Consider the following 14,774-nt stretch of genomic DNA (forward strand, 5'->3'; position numbering starts at 1 on the left):
TGGGTCAAGTCCGTGTCAAAATTCTTTGAAGCTTTGCAGGAAAAATTCTTCCTTTGTTTCTCTAGCTCCTTCTTAAAACTGGGTCTAGATTTATCTAGTGCCCCCAGGGTTGCGGGAGCTGCTCTTTGAAAATAACACTCAGGCAGATTTTTACCTGAGATAAATATCGCCAGCGAGAATGCGTTCGATATTCTCAAGAAAGAGGGTACAGAAGAGTTGAGGGCCTCCGAACCCTCCAATTAAGAGGATTTTCTTTTATATTCCGTAAAAAATACACTAAATTTATATAAAACAATATCATGGTTGGCCAAAAAATTGTACGCACAGTGCATCCGTGCGTATGCCTAGTTACGCCCATGCATTTTAATCTTAACTAATTGCTAGGAAAGCGTGTCTATCTCACTCTTCAGGGACTTGAGAGGGGGATACATAGTGCAAACCCTTTCCATTCTCCCAGTCCATTAGAATTCTCTTTACTCTTCCTTTTGTCATCGTCTGGATGAGTGTCACAGGCGGAGCTAATAATCTGCTTGCAATGTATTGTAGGCCTCCAACAGCTGATACATAGGCTAAACTTGACAGAAAGGTCCGGTGTCGATGAAAATTTTGTGACACTGGACAAATCTTTGTTTAATAATTAAAACTTTCATGTGAATGTGCAGAAGTTTCCATTTATTTTGGAACATTTTCTTATCGTTTTCCCACCAATTACATCACTGCATACTTCTCACGACATCATGGTTACAACAGTTGAAAAGTCTTGGCTCGGGTTTTGAAGAAATTGCGATAGTTGGGATATAAAGATCACAACCAGTTGCGTCTAACTTTGAACATTTTGTACATTTTGTGATTTTTACATGTACTCCCTAACAGTATGGGGCTTGAAGGGCAACGATTTTTATGATAAATTTGAACATGCTACGTCTGTTTGCTACTGTACTTCATCGATGTAGGTCTATTCAAATAGAAATAATGAGGGAAATCTAAACAAATATATGGAGAAGGCGCATATAAATTAAGATGATTTAGTAACGCCGTCATCTAAAACTTATAGTCAATTCAATTCAATAACAAGCGTTACTTTCAAGCTTTTAATAAAAAATAATGCATATGCTTTTTGTCTGCATTCTTATAAATCGCTTATTTGTTACTGAATATACACTATAGCTAATAAGTCCCCGGTCACTTTAATAGCACACGCTGTCTACATCAGACGCGCTAATGCGCACGTCCCCGACAGTGTTAATGATAGGGGGATTACGATGGACAGCGCATGTTGCTCACAGCAGTAGGCACTGCCGCCGAAGTTAAACCGGTAATTAAGTCTTTAACTTGACTAAACATGTTTTGCTTTGTAACTTGCGTCCTTCAGTCTTGCTGTTGCGGAAGCGCCGGCGGGACATATCTCCACCTTGCCGATATTTATCCCGACTCTCGACTTTAAAAGTATTATTGGTTTTGATTTTATCAAAGTCTTATTATATCAGAAAACCTGCATATTTTCATACGTTAAGAGAATTATAGAAACTGTAGAAAAAGCTACTCGTACATCAATCAGGGATAAAAAACAACACCTTGCAGCACTATTACCTATTATTCATCACCAGAAGTTACTGTTTCACTTTTTTCTCCCAAATTACAAAGTCTGATGACAACTGAAAGCCTTTAGCCATACCTCAGGGCAGTGGGAGATAGTCTGGATATGATTAAATTAAATACTTTAATAAAAGTATATTTTGAAGAATTTTCCTAGCCTTCGGCAATTTCCGCAAAGCTTCGGCATGCGCGGCAATACAGAGCTGTCGATATCAATATGTGTGAACAATAGAATTGGTGGAACAACGGTTATCGTCGTTGAGTCGTCCGCAATCTACCCGACGGGAGTTCGTGTCCCTGTCGGTACTTTTGGAGATTTTGAAATTGTCATTATTATAAATATCTATTAATATATAAAACAGTCGTGGCTAATTGTTTTTGCAACGGAAAGCACAGTAGGAAGGTTTGTTGTTATTGTTAAAGTTATTATTACTGGGGACATAAATTAGTATGCTAATCTCTTATCATGGTATAATGATTGATACGATGGGTATCAAATAGTTTTCCTTTGATATAAACAACAAAAGAGCGGCCTTCCAAATATCTTTGCTGAATGTTTATAACGTAGGTACTATTATGCGCAAAAATATTGATACATGACGCAAACGACATTTTCTAATTTTGGTAAAATCAATTTTAATTAAAATTAAATTTAATTGAAATTAAAATTAAAATTTGTCTAAACGTGCATATTACCATTCACCTTGTTTAAAGGGTTCGCAACACTACATTCTAATACATTTTGCCAATTTTCATGTTTGCTAGTTTATTTTGATTTGAGAGAAAGCGAGAGAAGACCCTCTACTAGGGCCGCAAATTAATTATGAGTATTTTTCTTCAGTGCAAGAGACTGTGTAATGAAAAATCAATCTGTAACTCTGGTATAGGGTGGCCTTGTGTGTGTTATAATATACAAGTAGGGGCAGGGGTACAGTTTTGTAGTACAAATAGTCATTTTATACATCTTATTGATCTCATCGTCGGGTCATTGTTTACAATAGCGCTTTGTCGCTGTGCGTACCTTTTTGCATTTGAGTTAGACTCAGTCAGTAAAGCCCCCTTTACACTGGACGGCGTCCCTTCTGCGTCCAGCAGTTCGGCCCCATTTGAGAGTTAAAGAATTATAATACTTAACGTGCCGACAACTGGCCGATCATTGAGCATTCATTCTGATACCAAATCAATGCTCGTGCCACCTTATTAAGACCACAGCGATGCCAAATTTCATGGTCGCAGAAAGGACGCCGTCCAGTGTAAAGGGGGTATAACAGCTGGTGATTTTGTCTTTTTTGCGTTTCATTGACAATATTTTGGCCACCTAAGTAGGGAAATTTGGCTCTTTGTTTTGAAATGACATTTCCATTGTTCCTTTGAACATGCAAAAGTCAACACACTTACGTCAACATACTTACTCTGTAATACCAACCCAGGGGAAGAAACAAAAGCCTCATAAGGTGTCGTCATTCACACTGTAAAAGGTGTTAATTTCATGCTTCTATTGTTTGCCCATGAATCATTATGACAAATTTGTAGGGTTGCCAGATCACTCGCGCTTCATTCAATTCTCCATATCTGCCCTGCAGCCTGGGATGAGTGATACTTGACTGACCTTTGTTTACATCTGGAGATTTTCTTTATAATTCGATCAGTGTGCATAAATTATGATATTTTCCATCAGGAAAAATACGTGATAATGTTACGATTCTTATTTTACGGATACATAATTACAAAAATTAATTCCTGATTTAATACCCCCTATTTCAGCGCCTATTCCTGGCTGCGTTAATTATGGGGGGTTGGAAAGTAATCCGTTAGAACGCAGGAGTGATGATTGCTACTCTTACCAACGGTGCATCACCGATCAACTAATCTCAGCCACCTGAAGCAGAATCACCAACAAAAGACAAATTGGACTACATCTGCCTTCTTGTTGAGACATCTTATGTAAAAAAGGCGATAACGGTCAAAACATACGTGCTTCGTGGTTTATTAAATGTTCATCGTATTTTTTCGTTCGTTATTCTTATGAGTTAAGCAGCTTCACCTCCGTGACACCCTTTTTATTTATTTAAACCATTGTTAGATAAACCATGGGTTTCACTCCAGATTTCACGATCGAGCAGCTGATCATGAGGAGAGTGTAGCATGCTATAGTAAACTACCCCAAATATATATACAACACCTCCAGGGTTTCACGATCGAGCAAGTGATCATGAGGAGAGAGTGTAGCAGAGAACTTCATTAATGGTCGTCATAATTGGTGGTTGCCTTGGGAAAATGAGTTACATGATTACATAATACAGATACATAATAACATAAGATTAATACTAAAATTTTCCCTGATACAAAAACCCCTATTTGAGCGCTTATTCCTGACTGCGTTAATTACGGGTGATTAGAAAGTAATCTATGAGGACGCAGGAGCGATGATCGCTACTCTTACCAACGGTAAATCACCGATTTACTTGACTCCGCTACTTCGAGCAAAATCACACACCACCAAAAGACAAATTAGACCACGTTCGTCCTCTTATTAAAACAAAGAATGTAAAAATGTGATGTCGGTCAAAGAAGAGGCCTAGACTACGTGCTTCATGGTTTATTAGATAGGCCTATTCATTGGATTTTTTTATTTCATTATTATAGCTTCACCTCGCGAGACCCTTTTTTATATATTTAAAACACAGCACCCCACTGGTTTCGCGATCATGAAGAAAGGGAGTGTAGCAAAGAACCTCATTAATGGTCGTAATAATAGGTGGATGCATTGTAGGCCTAACCTTGTTCATTTTAGTCGACAGACTAAGCTAGAAGAAAGAAAAGATCATTATCGCCTCTCTTTACTTAGGAACAATAAGGATGGCTAGTGGCAGCATTTATAAGTTCTTTTATTTAGAAACTTTCCGATCCTTTGTCTGGGACTGCGTCCGAGAAACGGCGATAACGACAGAGACGTCCTCGAACATTTTGGACTCAGTGCAAATAAAAAAAAAAATCCGTTAAGAAGTAGCCTTTAAATGTCCTGGCAAATAATTTTGCGATGGCTCAGAGAGTTCTAGAATGAATGACAAGCAACGACATTAGGGTTAATAATAGACTAAAAACTATCAGTGTGTAGGCCTGTCTTACTTCATTTCTAAGGCCATCTTGTGATACGAGTCATGCTACACTACAAAAGAGGGGGTAGCAGTGGATGATTTAATACAGGGATACCATCGATAGTATATCAATAGAAAATCGCAATCCTCAAATGTTTTTTAATTCATTAAATATAAACGGTCTTTTCTCGAACAATGGGTCTGGTATAGTTGTATTGGCCTATCAGTTGGAAACACGTGGTTCGTCTACAATTGCAAATGGCGGAGGTGCCGTGGTAGTTATTGTCGTAAAATTAGCTGGATACGGTGCACGTGAGAAAATCATTCATTAAATTTAGTTTTCGAGCGTCAGCTTAATCTGGTAAAATGCGAGACGAAAAAATGATAGATAGAGCCTTATGACCCACTGTAGAATGATGCCGAATAATACATCAACGGCGTAGTTTATCGGCAGATAAACGGGTTTCCATTCTCGGCTGACTGAGGAAAGGTTTGAGAGAGCATTTAAAGAAGAGGCGGTCGAACCAATAGTGAGTAGGAAGTGTGCTGCAATCAAGACGAACAATACCGATCATAAGTGGACAGCTAATAACCCCTAATTAACCCCGGGTTACGCGCTGCTGTGTTGACTCCTTGCTGGGAAGGGGTAGCGGCCTCCTACTGCTGTGCGTAATCAAACATTGTCTTCTAACATGCGGCTACACGACGGTTGCATTGTATTAATAAAGTAATACCTATTCATAAGGAAGGGGGCGGATGGTAATCTTACGAGAATTAAATCAGTTATCGATCATACGCGTACCAATAGTCGTGTTTTTTTTTAGCTATACGGTAGGTTCACTTACATTTGCATGTTCTCTATTTTGAATATATTCCTAAATATTTGCCACATTTATATGTTAACAAGGAGGCAATTCCGTCTTTAAGTTCAATTAACACAAATGCTGATAGTTACACGCTAATAATGACTTGGCACAGAATGCATTGCGTTAAATCAAGACGTGTAGGCCCCCCTAAGTACGAACCCAATGCCGTATGATTACCGAACCAAAATGTAATCAGCGAAACCTCAACAATAAAGTGCTTTATTATCAAATTGTTCATGATTCTTTATGTTAAATTGGGGAAAACCTATCATATTATGTTTGCATTGCAGAAATCACATTTGACACTCGCATTGCTTTTTCGCTGGCGGATCCAGAGTTTTTGTCTGTGTGTGTGTGTGTGTGTGTGTGTGTGTGTGTGTGATGGGGGGGGGGGGGTATGTTAAAAAATCTACTTTCCTTTCTTCTCGGCAAATACAAAACAGTACATGAAGACAATTAAGCTATAGTTTGAAGGACACTGGGATGGAAAATTAGTTTTGTTTTGTAGCTCTTTTTGTTATATAGGAATTAGGGCACGTCACTGCTTTTCCCCTGGATCCGCCATTCTGTTACAATATACATATACAGATGCTTATTGATGAAAAAAATTGAAAGATGGAAGCAAACTTACAGAGAACAATCTTAAGGTGCCATTTAGAGCTGCATTACAACTGCATATTTATAAGTGTGCTGATATCTCAAAATGAACTTCATGCACTACTCAAAATTAGGAAAAAATATATTTATGAATTTTAATTTAAAAGACCTAGCAAAAATAGTCCTACATATCATATTTCTAATGAAAAAGTCTTCATTTTTAAAACATGGTGTGAAAGTATCACTTTAATATATAGCGCGTTACTGTTTTTAGTAGCGTAAAAGATGCACTTGATAAAATGGAGAGTCTATTCTAAACTCACGTCATACGTGTAGGCACAAGTAAAATTGTGGTCAAGATTGAAGTAATAAATATTACCGAAAACATTCAATTTTCAGATTCAATTTGTGATGTTTACCGTTATCCATGTGATTTATATCCCATTTGTGAATGTAGTCTACGTAGTATAGAATCTCTCAGTGCATTGACCTAATATCTACAGTGCAGTGAATTACGTGATTAGGCGAACTGCTAAAGAAAAAAAAGTAGGCCTTAATGCCTGTGGTACACCGTTTCTCAAAAATACTGGAGGTTCAACCGTCATCATGTCCGTGCGGGCACTGTGCAGTACCATTGACGATATTGCTACGGTCTAAGGGCTTATATTTAAGTAATGTCAAACGTTTTAGCTTGATAAAATCATAGAATTTACGGAGGCCGTGAATCCATTCGATAACATACGCATGACTGCCGCAAAGTAAAGGGATATCATATATAGGCAGTATATAGGCCTACTTGTATATAGGTGCACCGCACGAACAAACGGCAAATGTAACTAAGTCCAAAAGCTTCTAAAGCATCTTTTGCATAATTCCAACCAGCTTTCATATCTCATCAAACACATTTCATACTTATTAAGCTAACAAATTGCGATAGGGAAATAATAATTAAATATTTTGTTCGAATTAAGTTAGCAATCACGTATTGCCGTATTTCAATTTTGATACTGGGTATTCCCACATTAAACTATCTCCCCAACCAGCTGACTGTCAATATCACAGTATATGGCCTCAGCAGCTCTGTCTACGTCCACGTGAAGCTTCATCTCTTCATTAGCCATGTCTCTAAGACTGGTGACAAGGTTGTCGAAGGTCGGGCGTTCTGTCGGTTCCTCCTCCCAACACATCATCATCATATTGTACCTAAACATAGAAGTATCATATTAGCAAACGTATAAAAGAAGAAAGTCATTATCATATTACTTTTCCTTCTGAAATATCAGCCATCGTGTTTTAGTTTAATCCTGTCAGAATTAAGAAGGGTAAACCGCAAGATATTTGTGGGTGGAATAACATCTTCATCATATTATCAAAATAATTTGTGTAGTACAAACTAGTCCAGCAATGCAGACAATTAAATTTTGCCTTCGATACAAGATAATAGGTGCATATTCCTTTATACCTTTTTTACTGTTTATATTTCTTTTATTTCTTCAGTTTAAGCCATATTATTCCGCATTATCCCTGTCTGTAAACATGAATTTTACCTACAGTTGTACATTACAAATTACCAATCATCTGCGACTACACTTACAATTCCTGTGCACAGTGCTGAGGTTTCTCCATTCTGTATCCTGACCTGATCTCACGTATGAGTTCTCGTCCAGACGTAATACCAGGGTAGGGGGTAGCTCCTGTATACGTCAGCATTTGTGAAAACAAAAATAAATATTTTATAGAGGCCAGAAGAAATACCTTTAGATCTACACAATGGGCGTTTTTACCTACAGTTGTACATTACAGCTGTTAGTGTTCTTACATAACAATAAAAATGAATAATTTTCAAGACCAGAAGAAATCGCATTTAAATGTACACGAGATTTGAGTGTACATGTAGATCCATTAACTTGAAACCGCAAGGGTGCACTTCTTTAGTGTTAACGTTTGTTTCAAATTATCTCTGAAGCTCGGGTAGGTGGCGCTGGAGGGATGTTCGATCTCCAAAAAATCCAAAACTTCCCGTGATTTAGTTACAAATTTCTTAAATTTCCAAAATAAAAAAAATCTATCTACAACAATAATTGTAAAGAAAAATATTTCAATAAAAATTAAATGATAAACATATTTAACTAACATATTTAACTAACTCTGATTGAGTAATCATATTTGACCATTAACAAATGATAATCAGAAATATCCACCAGTCCCTTGTTTAAACATGTAAATACAAATACCTGTAGAAACAGATATTGTTTGCATCTTACCTAAAGTGACAATCTCCCAGAGAAGAACGCCAAACGACCACACATCACTCTTGGTGGTGTACACGCTGTCAGAGATGGATTCTGGTGCCATCCAGCGAATAGGGAGAGGGGTCTGGTGAAAAAATAATATTGAACGCATTTTGGATACCACCCCTAATTTATGCTGCAGTACTAGTTTTTTCCCCAAACTTACATATCACGTACACTAATGCTACAAATTTTTTCCAACTATCAATATCAACGTCTGTTTATTTCTAAAACATAAAGTATTCCATGAGAAAAATTACTTCCACTTGTACCGCATCCCTACCTCCATCTTGCTGAGATACTCCCTGCTGTCAATGACGTCACGAGCCAAGCCAAAGTCGGACACCTTACACACCATGTCGTCACTGACCAGTATGTTTCTGGCGGCCAGGTCACGGTGAAGGAACTGTGAGTGAGAAATGAAAGCGTGCAGCTATTTACACGTGAAAATAGAGATGGAAACTGCTGAAGAATGAAATAAGATATTCCACTTTTTTTTATTCGAAAAGATTTCAAGAAATACTCATTTCTGAGCGTAAAGTGAATGGGTTCGTCTCATTTTTTTACATTCATAATCTATAAACTATATTGTGCTAACACTCCCACTGAGCATTGCACTTCATGCAATTTACATATCATTATATCAACATTATATGACTTTAAACATTATTGTGCTACCTATTCTACCACTACCAGAGAGTCGACCAACCTTATATCTAGCTATGTGGGCCATTCCTTTGGCAGAATCTAGAGCAAATGACAATAGATTCTGTGACGTCAGTTTGCCACTTCCGCCATGCAGATTACCATAGATGTTGTTACTGCGGCTTTTACGGAGATATGTCTTAAGGTTACCATTGCCAAGGTACTCTAACACAAGAAACGCTCGAGCTGGAAAAGTTGGATACCTGTGAAATTATGTATGTAAACCTTCATTTTCCGTCGCGCATTTGAATCTATAGAAGACTCCTTGGTTAACATTTTACCATCACGATATACTGTGAAATGATTTTCATAATTCGGGTTTTTAAAAGGCTTTATGGGAGAAATTAGCAGTTGATTTTACCCGCTAAAAAGACTTTTACCTGCTGTTTTACAGAATCCCAACATGGCGACTACATTTTCGTGCTGAGGCACTAACTGCATGGTCTCTATTTCTCTAAAAAATTCTTTTTTGTCGACCTCTGAATATTGCTCTGAATTGAAAAGCCATAAAAGGAAAATAAAAAGACACACAGTTCGAAATGTCAGGATGGTGGGTGGGAGCGTATGTGTGGGGTTAATATTTCGCTTTCGTTCATGTTGCAGAGACAATTTCAAACGACAGCAAAATATTGTTAAATATGCAGTATTAAGTTTTAAAACATGGTTTTGAATGTCCTAAACACAGTGTTAAAGGGCCTTGACCTTGATCGGCGATTTAATCTGCCGTGTATGTTGAATTTCCTCTTATTGAAAACGAGTCATATGCAGTGGAATCACAGTACATAAAAACACGAACATATGAAACAATACCTTTCAAAAGTTTTACTGCAACAGGTTTTTCAGCATTGGTGGATTTGATGTTTTTCAACATTGCCTTATAGACCTCGCCAAAGTGGCCATGCCCAATAGTTTCCAGGAGCCGAATTTCGTTGGCAGTGAGTTCACGGACTTGATCACCCGCCGATACTTCTGTATAGGGTTGTGCCTGAAATAATGTCACTGTTAGTGTGCATTTCCGTATATTTAGCTTGAGAAGTAGGGAGGCAAACAAACAGTATAAGTGATGTCAGAGGGGGAGCCACGCTCTTGCGTGGATTCTATAAAGCTTTTATCTGATATATTTAAACCGAAACAAACGATTAATAAATAAACAAATAAATGTTCACAGTTGGTGAGTGATTTGTTGCACGCTTTAATGCTAATTGTGTGTAAATTTGATGATGTTTGGTGGTTTCATTTCAATTTGAAGGGCATTTCTATGTTAGAAAAAAAAAATATATATATAAAAGAAATTTAAAGTGCTGTTAACATACATCTAAAACTGAAACAGGCATTTCGTAGACATGGTCATTGTTTGCTTTCTGTTTTCTTTCGCCAAAGATTTTTCTGTCAGGAAGTAAGGACTCCTTTTTGTACAGTCTCTGAAAACATAAAAATGATGTTCCATCAATCACATATGAATAATTTACATTGAGGTAATGTAATGGAACAAAACGGTGCGAACGCACAGAATTATTTCACAATTTTGTTACATATGCAAAGCAACATAGTGGCAGTCTTTCCGTAAACCCATCATGTTGTATTTTTCTTTCCATATTTTATAAAAAGCAAAAATATTGGAGGCACCACTGAACATCTTTAACCCATTAAACGTATAAGAAGTATGGCCCAGCATGTTGAGTGTAATGAAAACTTTCTTTTTCATCTTAAACCTGTAAACGTGCTTAGCAGCACTGATTACCTTGTACAAGACAAACCCTGCCACGGTCACAGCAACAAGAAGACCTAAAAGCGTACCAATTACAATTCCAGCGGTTTTCCCAGGGTCATCTATAATTAAAACTATTGAAAATATGAAATGTGCACTTGCCTTAAATATTCAAAATATCACTTACACATAAAAGAACGTCCTCGTTACAGTCTACTACGTACTTGCTGCGATGTCATGTTACATGTTGAAAACCTACACTGGTTAATTTTAATAAACATACAGAAATCAATTGCAAAGAAACATGATTAGTTATTAAAATACTCGTACATAACATGAATTCAGCCATTGTATTCAAATCAACCGTTTTGTTCCCTCCGCACACGTTCAAAAGGCAATACTGACAATTTTAGGCGATGATTAGACCACGTTTATATAGAGAAAATAGAAAAACGTGTTTGGGTAATGCGTCGTTTCTAATTATTGTATTAGTAATTGCAATTGGGAGAGCTCAAAAATTATTAGAAGCATGGCATGTTAGAGATACAGGGTCCGTTGTTAAATTTAAACACCTCAGTTTGCAAATCAAAACCATGCCGTTTTAATTTATTTTTTCAAAGGCACAATTCGTTCTAGCTCTTAGCATTCCGTCCCTTATTTTTTGTCTCTCATTTCCAACAAAATGTGGCTGGTGCAGACCAACACTGGATATACACTCTTGCTCAAAATGATGGCATATTTAAGGAAATATCTATGCATTCGCTTCTTTAAATTTCGCGGTGACAGTTTCACAAAATCTTGTTGCAACTAGGATGAAATAAACCTTCAGCGCATTCAGTGGTATTTATTCAAACTTAACTACCTGACTTGGCACTCACTCCAAAATTACCAATCGGGAGAAAAGATGTGAAATGGCCTGAAATCCGCAATGATAGTATTGAAGTACTAATTTATCTGACATGATAGAGTGAAGTCCAGCGAATACGGTTAGCGACACTAAGACGTTGAATTTACATATATCATTCACAAAGAATCAAATGTAACCTTTTTATTACTAAAGGCAGTCAAAGCACACGCGTCATGTTTATATGCCGAAAAAAAGCCACCTAAAGCAAATTAATAATATAAAATTAAGCCAAGATGGAAAACGCTAGTACCTGTTCCTTGGGTGGCACCTGAGTTGTCAGAGGTGTGGCTGAAGGTGGATGTTGCTGCAAAAAGGAGAAACGAAGAACTACTAATTTATCAAACCCGTTTCTGTTAAGCCTGAAGCCCCTGTTACAGTTCTTACCAATTCGCTCTCCAAGGGATCGTAAGCATGGTGAAACAGGGGCTTAACGAACACATAGAATAATTTTATAAGTCATTGAACAAATGTTGATTTGTCATTCAATCAATACACAAAATAGCGAAATTGCATTTAGGGTATTTTTTCTTTTTCTTGAATAAAAATAGCTTTATAATAACCATTTACACAAGTCTTTGCATGTGCAGGATATGGTTCACAACTTAAATCAAATGTACCGATTACAGTACCTATGTCAGTTGTTGTTCGTCTCTCTGCCAGTAACACCAAACTACTGTTCACGGATCCAAGTTTATTTGTAGCAGTGCAATAAAACACGGACTCAGATGTTATGTTGAGTGTAACTGACACTGGGACATCAGACACAAACGTTTGGATTGCATTTGCGTTCTTAAATATGGTGACGTCTGGGACAGGTTTTCCGCCACTGGTGTTGCATGTGAGGTTGTATGTTGTGTCACCTATTTGACTGTATTGGAGATCTGCACTGGTTGGTTTCCCTTAAATAAAGCGGCCTTTAGTAACTTACTTTCAGGTAAAAATCAACATTCGTTTCCAGTGGGGAATTTTTTTTTTTAAGGGGGGGGGGGGGTCACGGGGGTCCTGACCCCAACTTCAATTTCTGGTCCCCTCTTGCCGTACCAAATGGCACCGTTCGCCCTCTAAAATACAAACATTTTCAGGGCCTTTCATCAGGCCCCTAACCCCATGCCAAGTTGGGGGGGGGGGGGAGAGGGGGGTCAGCTTCGCATCCCCTCCTTCAAATAATCCTGGATCCGCCCCTGGGTTCTATCGCCTTAAAGAAAATAAGTCTAATCTGACTCTCTCATGTTAGTGCGATTGCATTCATAAACACTTTCTCTCCACCCCCACACATACACTCACACACATACACAAGCATATATACACACACTGCAGCATGATGACTTATTCATGCTTTAAGAAATAATGAAGTTCGACTTCTTACTTTTGATTGTTCATTATCTAGTTACATATACACAAAGTATATACATGTATATGTCCTGATCTATTATAGGAAGTATACATTACATCCAACAACGAGGTTGTTCGTGTGTACATTGGCATGTGCACTTGCCAGAATTCTGTCCACTACCATACTCCATGTATAATTTCCGCTGTCGTCCCACTGTGCTTGTTTCATCTTGAGACCAATTGCCAGGGGTTCCCTCAACTCCTCAATATCTGTTCGTGATTGGAGATAATTCAGAAGATGTGGAGAGATGGTGTTCCCTCCCCTGCCTCCGTTTTGTTCATACGTGTACACAGTTTTATTTTGTACTGTTCCATTTAAGTTAAGCTGTGCCTCAATTCTTGTATTACCATTTTCTGAGGCAGTATAGCTGAAGTTACACCACAGTATCACCTCCTGTCCGTATGCAACGACCAGAGTTTTCTCGCTGGGCTCAGTGATGATTACTCCCCGTACTTCTAAAAGGAGATGGTTACTGTTGATTTGTGACCTCTGAATGGTGAGTGAGGTCGGAGAATAGCAGATCAAAGTTAAAAATAGTTTTGAACGATTAGTGGGATGTTTTCATGGAATACATTAAATTGATCAGATGTAGGAGCCGGGTTTGGTTGGGGTTAGGGAGCTTTACCCTCCCAAACGTTTTCAACCACGGCATTTAGAATCAGTTAAATTTGCTCAAAGCAGCAGCAGCAGTTATTTAATGGATAGTATTTACAAGTATGTGATAGCACTTGTAAATAGATACCATAAGTGCATTTCGAAGGATACAACAAAATATTATGAAATAAGAGTGTTGCTTTATTGCTCATGTCGGTGGTGAACAGTTCCCAAACTCAGAAATTTTGTTGCCAGTCTCCTTTCGATAATCTAAAAAGATTCGAGAGGAGAGTTCTATTCATGGAACTTAAAAAAGGGTTCGCACTGTTCACCATGTCGTCTAAACAACATAATGTTGAAAAATCGGAGATACATTTACTAAACACTGACCTCGTAGAAATCCAGCAGTCGACAATGCAACAAAGGCAACAGCTAAAATCATACTCTTACATATAGGCTGTGTTGTTCCTGAGATGAGGTTGTACAATCCGGAAGTTTATAGGAAATAGCAGCTGACTCATACCTAACGTAGCTGGACTCCTACACCGGAAATACGTTTAAATAGTAAGTGGGTTAGTCTTGACATTTCGTTGTTTTGCGTACATGTATGTACATGTTCCTGCAATGACAAGAAGTACACTCAAAATGATGTGTGCACGTTGTATGTACATATATATTGGTTTTCTTCTTCTCAAATGTGCCTATATATTAAATAACATGGTCGAAATGCTGTGCTATTGACCCATTAGACCCTGCGTCATCAAAACAAACGGCAGCCATAGGGTCAGCACTAGATCATATACGGCAGCGGGACGGAAGTGAGTAATCCAACATGGCGGCCCCCAGCGCCGCCGCAATCGTCAATCCTCGGTTCATTCCGCAAGCTCCATACTAACCATAGGCCTACTTATTGCACCCTGAGCTTCAGAGATAACTTGCCACTAACCTCTTCACTATAGCCTATCTTCATCGTGTCAAGTTACCTCTGACCACATTCGATAGCCCCCGCCGCCCGCCAA

General features: G+C 38.1%; 1 protein-coding gene across 7 annotated transcripts; it reads right to left on the reverse strand.

Moving 5' to 3' along the window:
- Positions 1-3,007: 3,007 nt before the first annotated feature.
- On the reverse strand, positions 3,008-14,519 carry LOC106152924 (tyrosine kinase receptor Cad96Ca-like). 7 transcript variants are annotated; one of them, XM_087017369.1, is made up of 13 exons: positions 14,146-14,519; positions 13,218-13,613; positions 12,398-12,667; positions 12,019-12,072; positions 10,895-10,995; positions 10,467-10,574; positions 9,964-10,138; positions 9,534-9,644; positions 9,158-9,339; positions 8,732-8,854; positions 8,422-8,533; positions 7,752-7,851; positions 3,008-7,360 (listed from the first exon to the last, which is right to left on the reverse strand). In XM_087017369.1, the coding sequence occupies exons 1-13, from the start codon at positions 14,195-14,197 to the stop codon at positions 7,180-7,182; spliced, it is 1,965 nt and encodes a 654-aa protein (XP_086873495.1). In that variant the 5' UTR covers positions 14,198-14,519; the 3' UTR covers positions 3,008-7,179. The 7 variants fall into 7 exon arrangements, with proteins under 7 accessions (XP_086873495.1, XP_086873496.1, XP_086873494.1 ...); XM_087017370.1 differs by having other exon boundaries at positions 10,895-10,983; positions 13,218-13,616; positions 14,146-14,518; XM_087017368.1 differs by having other exon boundaries at positions 13,218-13,616; positions 14,146-14,518.
- Positions 14,520-14,774: the final 255 nt, after the last annotated feature.

This window comes from Lingula anatina, chromosome 7 (assembly GCF_051362555.1).
Source record: "Lingula anatina isolate TDL-2025a chromosome 7, LinAna3.0, whole genome shotgun sequence".
Lineage (NCBI taxonomy): Eukaryota > Metazoa > Brachiopoda > Lingulata > Lingulida > Lingulidae > Lingula > Lingula anatina.